This window comes from Manacus candei, unplaced genomic scaffold (assembly GCF_025592945.1).
Source record: "Manacus candei isolate 608988 ecotype Guabito, Panama unplaced genomic scaffold, ASM2559294v1 h1tg000028l, whole genome shotgun sequence".
Lineage (NCBI taxonomy): Eukaryota > Metazoa > Chordata > Aves > Passeriformes > Pipridae > Manacus > Manacus candei.
In genome coordinates, this window is record NW_026138076.1 from 24,993,494 (window position 1) to 25,012,624 (window position 19,131).

Sequence of the window (19,131 nt, forward strand, 5' to 3'; positions counted from 1 at the left end):
ACATAGAATGAAGGTGCAAGTATTATTTTTTTTAAACCACATTACAGGTTGTATTCCCTATTAACATCAGGAAAAAAAATCTAACTGTAAATTTGATGTAAAATGTGTAACACTTAAAAGCACTGACAATTTTCTAGACTGATGTATTTCCCTGTCTGTAAGGTAGGATTACGTATAGTAAATCACTCCAGCTAGAGAGAGAAAAAACTTTTAAGGGTGGGTACTAAATTCTTCCATTGTAAGCACAATTCTGGATATGGCTTGTTATCACTGAACTTCAGCAGTAAATCCAAGATCCGAAGTTCCTTTATCAGTACTAAGAAGAACTTAAGTCTTCTGGCCTGCCATACAACTCCTGTAAAGAAGTCCTATTTAAATAAGGCTAGGGTTTAATCAGAAGGCACCAATTTTCCATTTAATGCAACAGTCACGTGTAAAATCCAGAATGGCATATTAGTCTCAAACTCTTAACATTCGAGTCAGTGCTGTACATAAATTACACTGCAGCATAAAATACTCCAACATATTTGTTGGCGATCAGAAGTCACTGAATATATGTGTCAGTTTACATCCCGTTATAAGCTGGTCCTCCTCCACCTTCAGGCACTACCCAGTTAATGTTCTGACTTGGGTCTTTAATATCACATGTTTTGCAGTGGACGCAGTTCTGAGCATTTATCTGCAGCCTTGATCCTTCTGTTTCCAGAGGAACAAACTCATAGACTCCTGCAAAGGACCAAAAGAGCTATCAGTTCACTGAACAGTTTCCCCCTCCGTGTATGCTCTAGTACTTATCAGCAAGTATAATGAGGGATGGATATTACTAGTGTGATTCAACTGCCTTCTTTCATGTTTAATAGTTATTTCAGTATGAAAGTACTGTTAACATACTTTACAACCTGCACTTGAACCCCATTCTAGGAGGAGGATTGGGATAGAATGCTTGAAGTAGTAGGCCACATGGACTCTTCCTGAAGTACTTAGTCTTTGATCTTGCAAAAACAGCTGAGACAGTTTGTTACCTACCTGCTGGACAAAATCTTTGTTCCGGTCCATCAAATACAGCCAGATTCTTGCTCACAGGGACGCTGTCATCTTTGAGAGTTAAATGTGCAGGTTGGTCATGTTCATGGTTTGTACCACTTAAAGCCACAGATGACAGGAGATCAAAACTGATTTTTCCATCAGGCTTTGGGTATTCAATAGGTGTGCAATCTTTGGCTGGCTTGAGCTGAGCAAAATCTGGTCCTAAATATATTTTTAATAAATAGATTTCAGTACAGAATTACTGTAATTTTCAGTTACTCAAGAACAATTTTACTAAGCTATTTTCTCTGCCATCAGAATTAAGTACTTCATAAAAGATAGTATAGTTTTTGTCTCATGAAAAAGGCTGTTATACTAGGCAGTGTTTTAATGTCTTAATTTACATTATATGGTAGGTAATATGACAAAGTCTGCTTTAATGCCTTATAATCTGTTTCTTTTCTGCACTTCAAGGCCTCACCACTGGACCAGATGTGCATTAGCTTCAATGAAATTACCTGGATGTTTTAATGTCCATGGTTCCATTCCTCTCAGTAGCCAGTAAAATATACCCGTGTAAATCATTCCTCCATACACACCAAGTACGGTATGGCAGGATGGTCGGATGTTTCTAACCGCATACAGCTCTTTCCAGACCCAGGACTTTTTCAGGTTCTCCTCATACTCTTGCACATGAAGTCCTAAGGCAGTACATTACGTGTTAGGTACCTACAGTACATCAAGACTATCCTTGAAATAAAAAAATAAATTCTGAATAAAGGCAACTGCTAGCAATCAAGTCAGCAAAATGAGAATATATATTCTAGGAGTATACTAGACAACATGTTTCAGCCTCATGAAGAGACCTGTTTTGTTGGCAGGTATCTACTGCTCCTTTTAGAAGCCTCTTAAATGAGCCACAGGCAGTACTGAATTACTTCAAACCTCCACAAAATATAATCAGCCAGGTGGCTACATTGGTGCCTCCATGGAAAAGCAGCTCTCGCCCTGAGCACTGACCAGGAGCATTTACCTGTGATCTAAAGCCAGGTTTGCAATTCTAATGTCAGATTCAATATCTTCTTCCTTAGAAATTCTGCAACCACAAACACTCCCATTTCAGTAACTATGCCTATGGCCCACTGCATGAACTAGTGCTAGAAAACTTTATTTCTCCCTTTGTAATCAACACATTAATGAGATATATTTGACTACAAACTCTTCGATTGTATTTTTTACAAATACTAGACACTGGACACTTGACACATCTACTGCAGTGTAGTTAAAAGTCATGTAATTATCTTGGAAAAAAATTTTTCTTCAAATGAAAATTGAGAGCTTCCCCTTCACTATTCTCCATTACTACTGTATAGGAATAAATGTTCTAAATAACCAGTTTTAAGCCTTGTCTATACATGAAAAACATGCTTCAGTCTGTATTTCCCATCTCATACGGCTCTGAAGAAAGCCCATTATCTCTGCCAAGTGAAGCAAGTATAATATTCCAGTCTTGACAAAAGTGGAAAACAGCATATAAAACCTGTCCATAATCACACAAGACTGGCACACTACCCATCAAGAATGTTGATAGTTTCAGATGGATTCTAAGCATTTTAACCTGTCTAGCAGAAGTTTTAATTGTACAGCATACCTTCTGTGTATGGCATGTTTCAGCTGAATGACATGAAAGCTCATGAGGTTTGAATGCGTCAGTACAGAGAAGAGATTTCTAATATAATCATTGTGTGGCACCTGGCTATAGTGTCCATCTCCAGAATGACTGAAATTCTAATTCTCTCTATGTACAGTCTTTATTAACATATGTAAGGGTACAACCAAGGTTTAAACTAGTCACTACAAGGTGGTCAGGACCAGGTGGTTGTTTCAATGTGCTTGCATTATGTATAAAATGAAATACACAGTCTCAAACTGAGACAACGATAAGATTAAGACAGGAAAAAAGGACTGAATGAAAAAAGCATCTTAACAAGAGTGAAGAGCAAATTTGAAAAATCTCACCTTGTTTTGCTTACATTTAATCTGTTCCTTTTTTTATCTCTCCGCAGTCTTTCAATAACACTTTCTGAATCATAAAGCACTAATTTTTAACATGTTTGTAGGAACAAAATATATTATTCTTGTTTACTTATACAGGAAGCATAAGCTTTTCAGATGGTACTTAGAGGTGTATTTTTGTTCTAGCAAACAGTAGGATAAGTACTTAAGAATAACTGAGCAAAACTGTATTAATTTCTTTCTTTTTTAAATCATTTAACATTATTAATAGTAAATTAACAATAGATATATTTTAAACACACCTATTAGCCACATTGAGTTACTGCTGTTAGCTGTTGGTAGTTCTAATTGAACGCAAGGTAATTACAACTCAAAGTACAGTGATCTTACCTATTGTCTTTGATTGGAGATTTTCATTGATTAATTGACTAAAAATTGCTTCTGAAGCCAACATGCCACTTTTCATTGCAGTATGTGTCCCTTTGATCTTAGGAACATTCATGAGTCCAGGACTGCAACCAATTAATAATCCACCTGGGAAGGTGAGTTTGGGTATTGACTAAAAACAGAAAGAAAGGTGGTTGGTTTGTTCTTGTTTTTTAAATTGAAAACAACATTCTAGAAATTAAAATGGCACAAGGCTTGAGTGTCTTTTACATTTTCACACTTGCATGTGCACTATTTAAACATACACCAGAGATACTCCATCAAGGAATTTTAGCATAGTATTCATATAGGAATGCAGGCATTGTACCTGCACTGAGTGTGACAGAATGACATTTTCCTTATATCCTCTCTCCAGCTGCTTTATCTGAACAAGACTCGGGTAATGTCACCCACTGATACTGTTTTGTCCTTCAAGTGAATTCTTTTTAAAAAAAACCCAAAACAAAGAAACCTCATTTGTTTCCCCGATTTTCACATAATAAGTTGTACACATCTTACCTCACAGTGCCTTTTTTCCACAAATCTTGTTCTATGAAACCGCATGTTCTTGTTCTATGCCCTGCCTGTCCTCCTCCCCCTTATTTTAGAAGTTGCTCAGCAGCCAACAAATGTATTTTGGTGTAAAATCATCATCTTACTCCCATTCTGTAAGCATAATGTCATTGAGTACAGTCAATTCACAAACCTAAGACAGTCCAATGATTTGCAAATACCATGTCTGTACTATTAATATACTATGTTATACACCTATATTAAGGAATACCTTAATATCAAGGTAGTTATTGTTACCCTCATCCAATGAGACTAAGATTTTAGACAGGGACCATCTTCAAAACATGGACTGATAGCAGTGCTTTTTAGCAGAAAGCAGTGATCAAAGCCTCAGTCTCAAAACTAAAGCTAAGTTTTGAACACAGCCTTCCTCCAAAGTCTTTAGTACTGAGCAGTGCTTATGAATCTAGCATCCTGCTTTTATTAAAACTGCCTGAAAGAATTAATTTTGTAATGGCCTAAATAACTTGACCCCAAACAAGTAGTTTTATTTAATGAAAAATGTTCAAAAAAATATATCCCTCAGAATTCAAGATAACCCAAAACAAAAATTTTGTTTCCTTCTGCTTGTTCCGTTGTTACCTGCTTACTATTCACCCAGGACTGCTTACTTTTAAATAGTCATACAGGAGTCTCTAAAAAAACATTGTACTACACAGCATTTCATTGCTGTGATTGTTTTTTGCACAGTTTGTTTAATCACAGATTTAGTGCTCTGGTTCATAGGAAAGGTAATTTAGGCTGAAAATACAATTACAAATTACAACTTTTCTGGAAGCAGAATTTTTAAGTTCAGCTACATAATAGTATTTCAAAGGGATTAAGTATGTAGGATGTCCTCTCTTTTCACAGAAAACAGCCACTCTGTTATATCTTTTAGGATAAAATAATGCAGCACTGACATAAGCATAGAAAGATTTCTTGACTGACTCTTTGAACTGCATAAAAAGATGGTGATCAAGTACTTTTCTTTTGCAACTACTGTTTCACTTAATATGCACAGTGACCAACATACTGTTAAAGAATAAATGAGATCGAAGATCTGTCATATAACGCAAAAGCTAGCTTATATTGCAACTTTGTTAGGAATTCTCATTATTAGTACTATGGCACTTGGTGCCTGTTTCCACAGTCAGTTGAAGAAATACATCATGCCAGTATGGCACAAGCCCTCCCTGCCCCTGAGATACAGACACCAAACAAGGATAGTTTGGAGGAAGGCGGGGAGACACATGCTCCCTACAGAGTCAGTCCTTCCAGCAGACAGGAAACCTCACGTTCTTCCTCCCCTGAGCTCAGCTCAGGGCTTAAAATCTGTTAAGTGAGTCTAATATTTGACATTTGAATGGGTTATCAATATGAAGGTTTTTTCCCCCCTGATATTCATAACATACATTGCTCAACCAACAGCAACACTTTCTGGTTTGTTCACAAAACTCTTAAACCTTTCCAATTTTTTGATAAAATGGAGACAAAACAGAGGGTGCATGGGAATTTTTTAAGTGCTTGATTTTGCAATTTTAATAAACATAAGAAATAGCAGCTATGTAGGTGTAGACTACTAAACTCTGTTCCCTCCTTCCACATATCCCAAAACACATCCAAGAGCGTGCACTAGGGTGCTCTCGCTCGCTCTCTGTTAAAGACTGAAGAACATGGTCATAAGGTTATCTATAACAGACAAAAAAAGGCTGAGATTGATGGCAATTCTAAACACCTATTTGATGCAATACTGTTACCAAATTCAAAAACTGGAGCTACAGGATGACTTACATAAGAAAATATTCCTGGACTACAGTGATGCAAATGAGTCAGACTGCTACAGTTATTAATTGAAACAACACATGCAAAAGAAGAGCTAATCTTAAAACTCTTCGTAAATGAATCATCAATAAAGCTTCTTTTTACTGAAGGCATGTATTAAGTCTTTTAAAAACATGACTGCATGATTAACTAGACAAATCTATCTACAGAAAACAAAGAAAAAACACAAAACACAACAAAACAAAACATGTTTTTATATTAGGAACAACACAAAGTCCAGCAAAGAAGTCCAAAGATTAGGCAGAGATGCACAAGAGCTGTAATCCTACTGACTGTGTAACTTAGCACAAACAATGTCTGTAAGTGACTTAAAAAATACTATGTTCTTCTAGCCGTATGTTTTGAGCAGTATAAGGATGCAACTGAAGTCACAATCTGGCTAGTTCACCAAAGCCAGAAATTCAATGATTATCTATGATACAGAAACCAGTGCACAGGGTGGAAAAAGAAGCTCCTCTTGCATAAAAGTGTATATTAAAACATGTTGGTATTTTGTATTGTATATGTGTTAATAATGGAGGGACAATGGTTTCTGAAATAAACCAGTAACACAGCTGTGTTGCAACGTGGTACAACATATTTCTACTAGAGAGTGCACAAAATCAACCCTCAGATTTACTAAATGTGTATCACATGTAATTAAGAAGTTACTTCATGAACCCACATGATGACTAGCAGGTATGCACACTGGGGTCAAAGCCTAACTCCACATGACTGTGACAAGAGTTACACTACTGCTGAAATTCCACTTGTATTGCAAAAACTACATGAAACTATATTTATACTAAGAAAAAAGAGGTTCAAAAAGGAAAGACAAAGTAGAGAGCAGAGTGGAATGTACCCACACACAAGGTGCAGATCATGAACACTCAGTTTTAAGCTCCAGGTTGAAAGAAGCATCTAGAAGATGGATCTGGGAGCACGTGACACAGAGCCATGTCCTGTGTTCCAAGATTCCCACATGAAAAGCTAATAGGTTGAAATTTAAAACTGTTAAATATAAACTAGATTATTTTTTCTGCAAGCTGTTCCAGCCATTTCAACTGACCTTAAGTCTTGAATACCTATTCAAAATTGTACCTTTTAGACTCCTTAACACAATGAACAAAATATTCCACCTCTCAAGAAAGCAGAAATTCAAAACTGTCCATGAAAGATACTCAAGGTATCTGTATTTGAGGAGTTAAAGATTCACCTCACTAACTACATTACAATTTCAGCACCATCAGTGACTTAAGGGTCACAAAGAAGTTCCCTCTGCTGTGATAAGTAATAGGGAAGACATGCCTCCCCAAACCCACAAGAAGAAGAGATGAGTGGTGCTACCCTGCCTTCCCCAAGGTTTCAGGCACAACAGAAGTTTGGCTGTACTGTCTTTGCTGCTGAACACACTTGACTGGAATATAAATTCCACTTCACTGACTGCTCATGGCTTGGACTAGCAGACTCTTTGCTGGGTAAAAAATTTTCTGGATGGCCAGGCCCAAAGAGTGGTGGTGAATGGAGTTAAATCCAGCTGGCAGCTGGTCACTAGTGGGGTTCCCCAGGGCTCAGTTCTGAGGCCAGCCCTGTTTAATGCCTTTATCAATGACCTGGACGAGGGAATTGAGTGCTCTCCCAGTCAGTTCTCAGATGACACCAAACTGAGTGGGAGCGTTGATCTGCTGAAGGGCAGGAGGGCTCTGCAGAGGGATTGGGACAGGCTGGATTGATAGACTGAGGCCAACTGTATTGAGAACCAACGAGGCCAAGTGCTGGGTCCTGTCCTTGGTTTAAAATAACCCCATGCAGTACCTCAGGCTTGGGGCAGAGTGGCTGGAAAACTGCCCAGCAGAAAAGGACCTGAGGGTGCTGGACGACAATAGCTGACCATGAGCCAGCAGTGTGTCCAGGTGGCCAAGAAGTTCAATGTCATCCTGGCCCTTATCACAAATAGTGTGGCCAACAGGACCAGGGAAGTTATTCTTCCCCTGTACCTGACACTGGTGAGGCCACACCTCAAGTACTGTGTCCAGTTCTGGGCCCCTCACTACAAGAAAGACATTGAGGTGCTGGAGTGTGTCCAGAGAAGGGCAACAAAGCTGGTGAAGGGTCTGGAGAGTAAGCCCTCTGAGGAGCAGCTGAGGAAGCTGGAATTGTTTAGCCTGGAAAAATGGAGGCTCAGTGGGGACCTTATTGCTCTCTACAGCTACCTGAAAGGAGGTTGTAGCCAGGTGGGGGTTGTGCTCTTCTCCCAGGTAACAAGTGACAGGATGAGATGAAATGACCTCAAGTTGTGCCAGGGGAGGTCTCGGGAAAACTTCTTCACAGGCAAGATTGTCACGCACTGGCACAGGCTGTCCAGGGAAGTGGTTGAGTTAACATTCCTGGTTGCACATAAAAGGTGTGTAAATGTGGCACTTGGAGACTTGGCAGTACTGGGTTAATGGTTGGACTTGATTATGTAAATAGTCTTTTCCAACCTAAATGATTTTATGATTCTGTGTTTCACTTATAAAGTAAATGACTATGTCAGATGATTTTCAGTATGACAGAGCCCAAGTCTAGCAAATCTCAGCAGCCAGTACCCAACAAGATAACAAGGCTTTTCTGTCCAGAAAAACTTTTGGCACAGCATGGAACCCAAATCTACAGCACTAAATACATGACTATAGAGAACTCAAAGTTAAAAACCTCATGAAAATATTACCTGGAAACCACCTTCATTTAGTGCTCTGGCACCATAAGCAATCCTTGTTCCACCCTCCAAAGTAGGCTGTACACTAGGATGGTGCTTCCACCTCTGAAATTCCCTAAATGGATTCAAATAGGGATTTTGATAATCTAAACCAACCTTAAAAGAAAAAGGAAAAAGTGCAACATTAATGAAAAAGAAATAGAAAACTTAAAGAAGAACAATCGCATATTACCACGTCAAGCCTTTATTTTATATTAAACCAATCTCAGAATCTTCCTATTTAAAGAAAACGCTGCCAGAAATACATTCTATTAACAATACAGCAGAAGCAGATCTGAAAATTTGCTGCTCTCAGCTCCATCTAGAAATAAAAAACTTAATTGCATTGTATCCACCTTTCACCTGTCTTTGAAATAAAACAAATTAAATTAAGCATGGTTTAGTAGGTGGGATAAGCAAGAAAACTTGTTTTAAAGTTGTGTTTCATACCTCTGCCCTAAAAAAGATGGAAGGAGAGGTAAACAATTATTTTTTGATCATTATGTCCTTGTGCTCATTTATTTTAAACAGTTCTTCACACTGTTTAGTAGTCAATTATAATTTCCAATTAGGTAAGTCATTGTAATAAAGCATAGAGGAGCAATGATGAAAGCAGAAAATTGGAGAAAAAAGACTTTGCCAACTGGCTGGATGCCCAGGATTCTTATCCTATGCATTTGAGAATTTGCCCAGATATACTCTGCATTTCCCATTTTTAATATACTCTTAAAAGGACTTCTGTTGTCAAATTTTTCTCTTTTGAGGTTCCAGTGAGCTTTACTTGAGACAAATAACAAAATATATAATGATACATTTAATGAGATATATATATATATATATCACAATTCAGCAACAAACAGGACTTTTTTTCAATATTTTTTACAAAATGGCTAGACAAAAATACTGTTTTCACCCCCCACACACTCTGGAATCCTTCTGAAAGGATTTTAAGGTCTCTCTTAAGAGAGACCAAAGTGTCAGCTCAGTCCCATGCTGCTAAAAGTCCATTTTGAGTGCTTGACTCTTAAAATGTCTGCATGTGAAGCACATGCACAAGATAAATAGTGAATGTTTCTTTTAGGACTGCAGGTGATAAATATTTCCAACCATTGCTCCTTGCATCAGTTGGCTTGCCAGAATGACACCAGCCTGTCTCTAGTGATCTCAGTAGTTCTGATAAAGAGACAATAAGAAGGAAGAAGCTGCCTGCCCAATTCAGAAAGACAGTTTAACTGCAGAAGGCAAGGGATAAGAATAATACGAACAAAGTGAAGAGCTCAGAAATGGAAGTGACGCTGCCTGTGGAGCTGCAGAGTGCTTCCACTTTATATACTTCTCTCATAAAGTGGAGTTGCACCTGAGGCTGACACATGAATTGGGAAATGGAATTGTATGAAGTGCATGTGATTTAGAGATTGTCTAACCTCCAAAAATTTTGTGAGCACAACTTTGATTAGTCATTTGGTTTTGGCTTTACAAAAATTTACTTGGTTTGCAAAAAAAAATTATTCATAAGTTTTCTAGTTGGTCTTAATAAAAGACACTAGATTAAAGACAAATTAATATGACAAATAAACCTTCCCTAATATGAGTATAAGTGCATTTAAGATTGAGAAAATACTAAATTTGCTCTGTTGCTATTCTTGTGTTTTCATTTTTACATTAAAACAGAGAAAAGAAACTTCATAAAAATGAAGATCAAACAACAAGCAAGCATGAAAAACCTAACTTCACTTACCACAAATCCAAGAGCAACTAAAGGTTCACCCTCATTTAAGTGATAAAGAAAGGATCCTCCATATGTATGTCTGTCTAAAGGCCAGCCTACAGTATGTTCTATTCTTCCTGGTTTCCATTTCTTTTCATCAATAGTCCATAACTGAAATGAAGATGACCAAAAAATTACTTTAGATTGCAAAGTAATGGCCTTTCAATAATATAATAAAAGACAAACACACGATTACATATAGAATAAAATTATTTACTGCTATGACCAATAATATAAATAAATGCATACAGCAAAATACCAAGTAATAAATATACCTTTTTAGATTACCATTTAAGATTTTCCCAATACCTCTCTTGCTTGAACTGTTGCATATTAGAAAATGTGACATACTCCAATACTACACCCAAAATTTTCATTCAACCACAAGATGCCTTTTACTACTGACTTTGACGGATCCTTCTGCTACAGAAAGCAATGCTGACATTGACTTTCTTTTCTTTAAAAATGTTGTATTTTTGTATGATCGTATGAATTATCTTGCAAGTTTTTCAAGGTCGTGCTTAACAATATGCCTGAGTTGATCTAAATATTTTCTGTCAAACAAATTGTCCTCTCTCTGCTCTCTCCTACACATCTCCAGTGCTCCACTGACCCATGGTGAACTCACAGAAGCATTTTCATGTTTCCACTCGTGAGTCAATTTTCTGCTCATTTCACAAAATGTCTCTTCACCATGGAGTTCTGTGATAGGCAGAGTCTAATGGCAGAAGGGCAGCTGAGCACTATAAGATCAGCTCAAGCATGGAGGATGCACCTACATTAATGCTGCAGTTTAGATTAAGGAGCACATTTTGGAGTGGGACTTCTGTTTCCTCCCACTTACTGCACTGTTGTTCACATTGCAGAGCAACCATGGAAGACGTGAACTGGATTCCTTTCACATGGAACTAAATTGTATGACAGGGTCCCAAAAGCCCACCTAGAGTATTCCAGTGAAGAAAGGGTACTCAGTCCATGAGACAAGATCACAGCTAGTCCAAAGTAAAAATAAACCTGAGATGTGCATAGTACAGATGTCAGTTCATTAACTATTTCACTTTACAGATCCATTCCTATTGGACTGCCCCATTTGCTAAAGCAGACAGTCTCATATGGAAGCAAGAGAACTCCACAGGAAAACCCTGCTTTAAGAACAACTTCAGTATTAAAAACTGTAACTAAGATTATGTCATACATTTACAGAGTGGTTATTCTCTACAGAAGCATAAACTAATTATTTAACAAACATTTTGTAGCTGTAAGCACATACTTAAAATAATAAAAAATAGGTTATAGTCAAACTCTGAACAAATTCTGCAATAATACAGCTGTTTTTCATGAGTGATATTTCCAGTGTATAGAATATTTTCAAAAGGAAACCTCATCCCTATCCTAATTTCATAAGCCCAAGAAAAGGATTTTTTTTTGAAAGAAAAATCTTTAATTCTTATGTCTTACACAAATTAGCTTGAAAGCAAACAGAAGCTACCTTAAATCTTCACAGTATTTTCCTTATTTGTTAAAATTATGCAAGTGATACCTCTTTCAGTCCAATGCCATAGCTCTGGGGTTGACATTTTTCCCTTAGATTGTATTTTTTGTACATCTGTTTGGCTAGATGTCCATGACAACCTTCAGCAAAGACTGTGACTTTAGCATGGAGTTCCAAGCCTCTTTCAAAGGTAGCCTGCAAAAAGTACAGCATTTCATCAGCAGTTACATCAGTGCCACATCAAATTCAGAGCAAGAAAATGGAGAGCAATGAAGTGATTTTACACTACTTCATGGCATAGCTCTGAATCTACAAACCATTGCAAATCATGGCTCTAGTCCAGCTGTTTTTTTCCACCTAACCACGATGCACTCCTGGCAAGTCATGCAAGGGGACTGCAGTAAAGCAGCACTGCAGTGAATAGCCATTAGTCACTGAAAAAGAGAATCTTTTCCAGATTGGAGGATACTTATATTACATCTGCTCATTCATAGGGTGCAAAGGAACCCTGACGGAACAAACAAACTGTTCCCATAACTTCACACCTTAATTTTTGCTCATAAAGTCACATTACAATAAAACACTGTGTGTGTCCCCACACATATGACAGAGACTAGACAGAACTTCCACATCTGAAAAATCTGCATCGCCCATTATATTTGCAATGTAAGGAGACGACTGTAAATATACATAATCTCTTTATACAAATTTTTTATGAAGAAAAAAGCTTGATTTCAGTCAGAAAGTTTAATGTTAAAAAATACAGTGAAAAGAGTTTTGGACGAAGGTATCCAGCAGTACCCCACAGAACCGTCTAAACCATCTCAAGGTAAGACAGCAGAGGTCCAGGAGAAGCTTACTGCTTGGTTTTGAGTTGTCTCTCACTTGCTTGTAACTTACTGGTTGGAAACCTCTGAAGAAGACTAGCAAATAAAAATCTTCCCTCTAGTTGGGAATTACCTTTAAACAACAGTCACAAGACTTTGCCATATTTTTTGTATTCTTTGAACCTGAACATGAATTAATCTTACAAAATACTAGGAGAACTACAGAGGCTTACCACTTGATCTAAAGATTAAAAATATATACTGTCCATTTTAAAGCAGATTTACATAAAATAAATCAACTACAAATGTCGACATTGTAAATATCAGAAACTAATGAATTTGAAATGTTTCAGTAATGTGACAGAGTTGTATTTCACAATTAATGTCCTTCTCCAGTATCTACATAAGAATCAATGTGCAACTTTTTACAATGAATGTTTTCCCACTGTAATTTTTGTTTGGTTGGTGTTGACTGCAAGGTGGAACTCTATTCATTAACCACAGTCTATTTGATTAGGCTCTCTATAAACTCATTGAAGATACTCTTGCCTTGAAGGTTACAAAACTCCATCTATTTACCTGAACCTTTATGCACTGAAGCTAGTATCAGCTGACCTAACTGACAGTGAAAACACCTGAATACTCAAAAAGCTGCAGTAGTGGCACACTAATTATTCTATTAAAGAAGTTAATAGACACATTCTTCCAGAAAAAACTATGTTTTGAGAACGTTAAAAAAATATAACTAAAATCGTTCCTTCCCATTTTAAAACAAGCTCAAACTCCCAAAAAATCTTTGTTCCCGCAGTGAGCTGTACGCTTTACTTGCGCCTCCTACTGGAAAAAATGTGCACTGGAAAATAAGAGCATGTCTGTTCCCTACAGCAGATGGACAATATTACACTGGAAAAATAACTTACTTTTCCCTGTCACCACTTCCTCTTCCCTTGGCTATATTCTCTCAAAACAAGAATGAGTCTTTTCTTCTCATGCCCTGAATTAAATGGAAAAATAGCCCACACTTTATGTGAATGTGAATAACTCTCTGAAATTCATGTAACTAGACAGAAACCTTGTAAAAGAAGGTAAATCTTAAGAAAAAACTTGTACTCCTAATTTCTGCAGTCAAATAACTTTATGTGAAAGTTGTTCTGAGTTATTCTGATGTGACAAATTCTCCCTACATATTACACAGGGAAGCAACACACTTTGGGCACGTCCTGGATTCCACTAAAAAAAAATTAAAAACAAAATCAGTCCAAATCTGATACTTAGGGCAGGGAGTCACCTTCTGGATGCAGAAACATGAACTAGCAAAAAGGTATAAAGATTCAGTATGCACCTTCCCCTAACAAGGTAGACAGACTGTCAACAAATGTGCAGTTGTAAATATCAAAGAAACCAAGTCAGCCAGAAGCACACTCTCTTACACATTGCTAGTTACCAGCTGGACTACAGCTTTCTATTTCACCTTTGCACCTTTTTCTAGGAGTTCCTTTTGTTTCCTGATTTCACATATGCCAAAACACCCTTACAATATTTCCTTCGAGTCACCCTTTCTGCAAAAGCTTCTTCTACTAATTTCAGAAGAATTTTACAACATTCCGAAACCAGAACTTTCACAAGTAATCAATCAAGTTAAATACAGAGAGAAAAGACACATACTGAGTTTTACACTTTTTCTTATACTGCAGCAAGACTACCGATGGCAGTACAAGCAGATATATCACAATTTCCATAATTAAACCCCTAGGTATGGGGAAGATAAGATACTCACTTTAGGTGCTCCATCCTTCTGAATGCCTACATCATTAGTTGCTATCCCTTTCACGCTACCATCTTCATGGAAAAGAACCTTTGGAAATATTTAAACAAACAAATAAAAACCATTTTAATGATCTGCCATTTTAATCCATTCATTAAAAGTTCTAATGCAGAACTTCTAAGCACTCTGACTTTAATGGTCAAACATGAAGATTATGTATTTATTCACATAGTGTACTTTGTTGGATCTTGCACTTTGCTGGATCTGAACCAGGGAATTTAGGCACTGAAACACGGTTTTCATAATATATATCTGTTAAAAGGAATGTTCTGCATGTACAAATGATTGTGACTGCTCTGAAGGGGGTTTCAAAGCCACTTTTCATATACGCACACTGATGTCATGAGTACCTCAGCTGCTGCATAGCCTGGATATATCTCAACACCCAAAGCTTCTGCTTGTTCACCTAGCCAACTCACAAAGTGGCCCAGACGTACTATGTAATTTCCATGATTAACCATCGGAAGTCCTAGGCAAAAAAAGACACACACACATAAAAAATAGGACACTAGGCAAAATAACTGATGCTGTATACATCAGACGTCACATCTTCTACAGCTACTATCTTCCAAGTAATGGAAGATAGTCCATTACTATAACACATATGTCATGTGTTATCACAGCCATCATCTACATAGACTGTAACCCTGAAAGCTATTACATTCTACATACACTTTCTGTACTATTGATTCATGGAAAAGTTGAAAAAGACACAAAGAAAGCTGACTCTCTACTCCCTTGCTAAACTTTACCTGGAAGAATTGGCACCGGAATTCTAGATGTCTCTGTTAAAATTCCAAACTTGTCTTCAGTTACAGGAGTTTTAAGTGGAGCCTACAAAAAATGAAATAGAAAAAGAAGAGAGTTATGTTTTTCTAGCCAATTCAACAAAAACAACAACAAACAAAATCAAACAATCGAACTGGCAGACAAGTACAGGTTAAGTACAGCACTTCTATAGGAAGGTACCACAAGAGAGAAGACAAAGTACTTAATGAGGCAGTCATCAGGAAAGAATCAACACTCAATATTCTAGACCTCTCTAAAGAACACCGCTCAACTTGCGTATTTACCACAGTAAGACAAAAAAACTCGTTGTTGTCTAACTTCTTGCAGCTCCCAGGTGATAGCAGGCAGTTGGCTGCAACTCAGATGGCTGTTCTGGTGGAGATGGCAGCTTATTTTCTGCTATCCTCCCTCCTAAAATCATCTTAGGCCTTCATTACACCACAGTGTCTGCACAGAAGTCAGTGTACTGTGTGCCATTTCCATGAAGAACTATTGTACAGAAGCAACAAGTCTGTCACTGGTAAGAATCAAACACCTTCCTGCTTGTGCACAGGAGCTGGATTCTGCTCAAAGGCAGAAAGTGCAGGTCACCCCAGGATGCACAAGACATATTGTATATATGCAGTAAGACTACTAGAGAAAAGAGCAAAAGCCACAGCATATAGACATAAAACTTCTAGCATTGTCAAACTAGAGGAAACAGACTAAAATGAAGGCAGCAGTTTTTTGTTTTGTTAGATCAATGTATTTTATAATGGTACTAATTACTAATTGTACCAGGTACTAAGTCATACGAGAATGAGTCAGGTATGGAGTTCATTACAAGCTAGAAATTAATTTCAGTGTTTATGTGCTCATACATACCCCTCGCTCCTTCCAGTCTGGAAAGAGTTCTTCTAAGGACCTTGGCTCAAGACAGGCACCAGACAATGTATGGGCACCAATCTGAGAAGCCTTTTCCACCAGACAAACACGTATTTCTTTGCTATGCTCAGCAGCCAACTGTTTGAGTCGAATAGCTGCAGAAAGGCCTGCAGGGCCTCCTCCAACAATGACAACATCAGCTTCCTCTGCAAATCTTTCCATGTTTACCCCTTCAATAGAAAAAAAATGATAATAACATAAACCAATCTCCAATTACTTCCAACTTCTCTCTCACTAAAGCTAAACTCTCATGGTAAGAACAATGGAAAAAAACCTAGCAGATACATACTGAACAGAATTAAATCTTCTGATAATCACTAAACCAAAAGCTGCTTGTATATTTTACGAAAACAACCATAAAGTTTAATCTGATCCTATTTTATAGCACTAAGGACACCAATTTTGAGATAGCAACCAAAAATTTCATTTGAAACATCAGTGCTGTATTTAAGAGTACAGAATTTCCATAAAAAGAAAAAAACAGCAACACATCTGAGTGTCTTTAAAACTGAGCAATAATAATAATAATAATAATGAAGCTTTTAAAGAACGCAATTTTTCACTTACCTTCCCATCGTTTGTCTTTGTCCCGAGGATGAATTGTGTAGTGCGTAGTTATGCGAGGCACAGAGGCAGTAGATGCACATCTTGAGACACGTGGTGATAGAAGGCAGTCTTTCTTTATCAGCTTAAGAGCACGAAAGCACTGATGTGCTGCAAAACCAAAGAAACAAATTTGTCAAATCATTTTTTCCAAATTTTTAAAATTTTCAGGGACGCAAGTGGCACAACAAATATGACAGCTTCCCCTTCACAAAGACTACCAGGTGATACGAAGATGAGGAACCATAAACATGGATTTTTTAATTTTCAAATTAGGAGTATGCTGTATAATTTTACATCAGGGAAAAAATAATGAAAGAGCTTCCCCTTTAAGCATTCTTCACATAGTATCACTCAATACACAGGCCAGCCATACACAGCTGATGTAGGACAACATGTGTGTACAAAGGTGAAACACATTTTAATTTCCTATTTTATTTTGAACTTCAAAAGATTTCTTTCAGACTTCATCAAAAGTGACCAAACAACTGTAGAGACAGGACATGAAAGTTCAGCTCTTCTGACATCTCAACACATGTGGAGACACACAGTCTGGGCTACTAGTACAAGACAGTTCATCTAAAGCAAATGTCATGTTCTACAATAAAAGCACAGACTTAAACCCAAGTATGCTTTAGCCAAAATTAGGAACAGCAGATACAAGTAATCTTTAACTTTGCTGCAGAAACATTAATTGTTCCAAGAACAAATTAGAATTTCTTTGTAAGAAAACAGACCAAATTAAAGCTTCAAATTATCAAAAGAGGACTCTGTTAAGAGGATTATTACATGTTGTAATTTTCCTCTTTCACGAAAAAAATATATCTGTGTGATTTGTAGTTAAAAAAACCTAGTACAGTTAGTATGAAACCTAGTTATAGTTAAAAGGTCCTTTTCCTTCCTTTAAGAATCCTCTTTCTCTATTTTCAGAGGTGAAGAATATCACATTTAAAGTAGAGTATTTCTGCAAAAGTACACAAGTAAAATGTACATTCTATGACGTAAATATTTTATTGAGAATGGTGATTGGCAAGGCCAACATAAACATCCCATGTTATAACTGCCCAGTGACAGTCAGCATACAGGTCTCTATATGCAAAGTAGGAGGTATTATCCATGTTGGTTTCTTAACAGCAATTCTGTAACCAACATAACATAAAAGCTATCTATTCTTATTTATCCTTTACCTGCAACCAAGCAGGATCTGAGAACAAGTATTTTATAAGCATGATAACAACTACACCTATACACATACATTAAACCGTGAAACTTAACTTTTGAGATATTATTTGAGCAGAACTGATGCTACTAAGAATCACATAGTATATTAAAAAAAAAAATCACTTATTCCACACATATGCAAAAGAAGTGAAACCCGGCCCAGAACATGTCTGATAATTACAAAGATAGGTTCAAACGCTGGACGGGCACATTCTTCCCCCGTGAGAGACCTGAGCCTGCGCCACAGCGCTTCTAGGAGCTCCTGGCCTTGGAACGTGATGGGAAATGCCTGCACGAGCCAAGCGATCCCCAAGGAAAAACTCTGCTCTTCCACAGCTCTTTAACAGCACCTGTCCGGATGCCGTTTCCACAACTCTTTCCTCAGTAAGGGCATGCGTTCCACTGCTTTACTTTACCCTTTAAAACAGGTTAACACCCAGTACCGCTCCAAAAAAATTCCGCAGATCGCTTCACGCACCGCGTTGCAGGTAAATAAAACACGCCACTACCGCACAGCCCAGGCGCGGGCAGCGCTCACACACATCTCTGTCCTCTCCTGCCGCCCCGGGAGTGCCCGCGGAAGGACAGAGGCCCCAGGCAGAGCGAGCCCCGGGGGCCCCGCGCCCGCCGGCCCCGCTCCGGCCCCTCTCCAGCCCCGCGTCCGCCCGGACACCCGGGCGAGACCCAGCCGCGACCTTTGCCCTCCTCGGCGCCGCGCCAGCCACCGGCCCCACCCGCCCCGCCGGGCGGTCACTCCAGCCCAGCCCCAGCCCCAGCCCCAGCCCCAGCCCAGCCCAGCCCCAGCCCCGGCCCCCGGGCGTCCAGCTGTCCCCGGCGCGGCCCGGCGCATTACCTCGGCCGGCGGACGGGCAGCGATAGAGCGGCATCGCAGCGAACCCGGCGCTCCCTCCGCCTCCCGCGACCGCCCTGCGCGCACCCCGTGCCGGCCTCCGCCCTGCTGCGCCTGCGCGCCCCGCCGCGGCCCCGCCCCCTCCTGCCGCAGGACTACGGCTCCCAGGGCTCCCAGGGCTCCCAGGGCTCCCAGGGCGCCGCTCAGGGAGCCGGGCGGTCCGACCCGCTCCCGGGGCATTGGCGCTCATA

General features: G+C 38.7%; 1 protein-coding gene across 2 annotated transcripts; it reads right to left on the minus strand.

The window, feature by feature from the left end:
• Positions 1–388: 388 nt before the first annotated feature.
• On the minus strand, positions 389–19,029 carry ETFDH (electron transfer flavoprotein dehydrogenase). Of its 2 annotated transcripts, none has more exons than XM_051790720.1 (13): positions 18,884–19,029; positions 16,774–16,920; positions 16,147–16,376; positions 15,246–15,327; positions 14,844–14,962; positions 14,446–14,523; positions 11,890–12,036; positions 10,320–10,460; positions 8,555–8,698; positions 3,433–3,601; positions 1,545–1,727; positions 1,027–1,248; positions 389–726 (listed from the first exon to the last, which is right to left on the minus strand). In XM_051790720.1, exons 1-13 carry the CDS (start codon positions 18,915–18,917, stop codon positions 566–568), a joined length of 1,857 nt encoding a protein of 618 aa, XP_051646680.1. In that variant the 5' UTR covers positions 18,918–19,029; the 3' UTR covers positions 389–565. The 2 variants fall into 2 exon arrangements, with proteins under 2 accessions (XP_051646680.1, XP_051646682.1); XM_051790722.1 differs by lacking the exon at positions 18,884–19,029 and adding an exon at positions 18,509–18,633.
• Positions 19,030–19,131: the final 102 nt, after the last annotated feature.

Bases quoted from the DNA above. Each gene is read 5' to 3' on its own strand.
- ETFDH (XM_051790720.1), bottom strand. From the start codon at position 18,917: ATGCCGCTCTATCGCTGCCCGTCCGCCGGCCGAG. The intron at 16,377-16,773 runs GTAAGTGAAAAA...TTTCTATTGAAG, and splicing joins CAAAGACAAACGATGGGAAG to GGGTAAACATGGAAAGATTT. The intron at 1,728-3,432 runs GTAAGATCACTG...GTACTGCCTTAG, and splicing joins TCTCCAATCAAAGACAATAG to GACTTCATGTGCAAGAGTAT.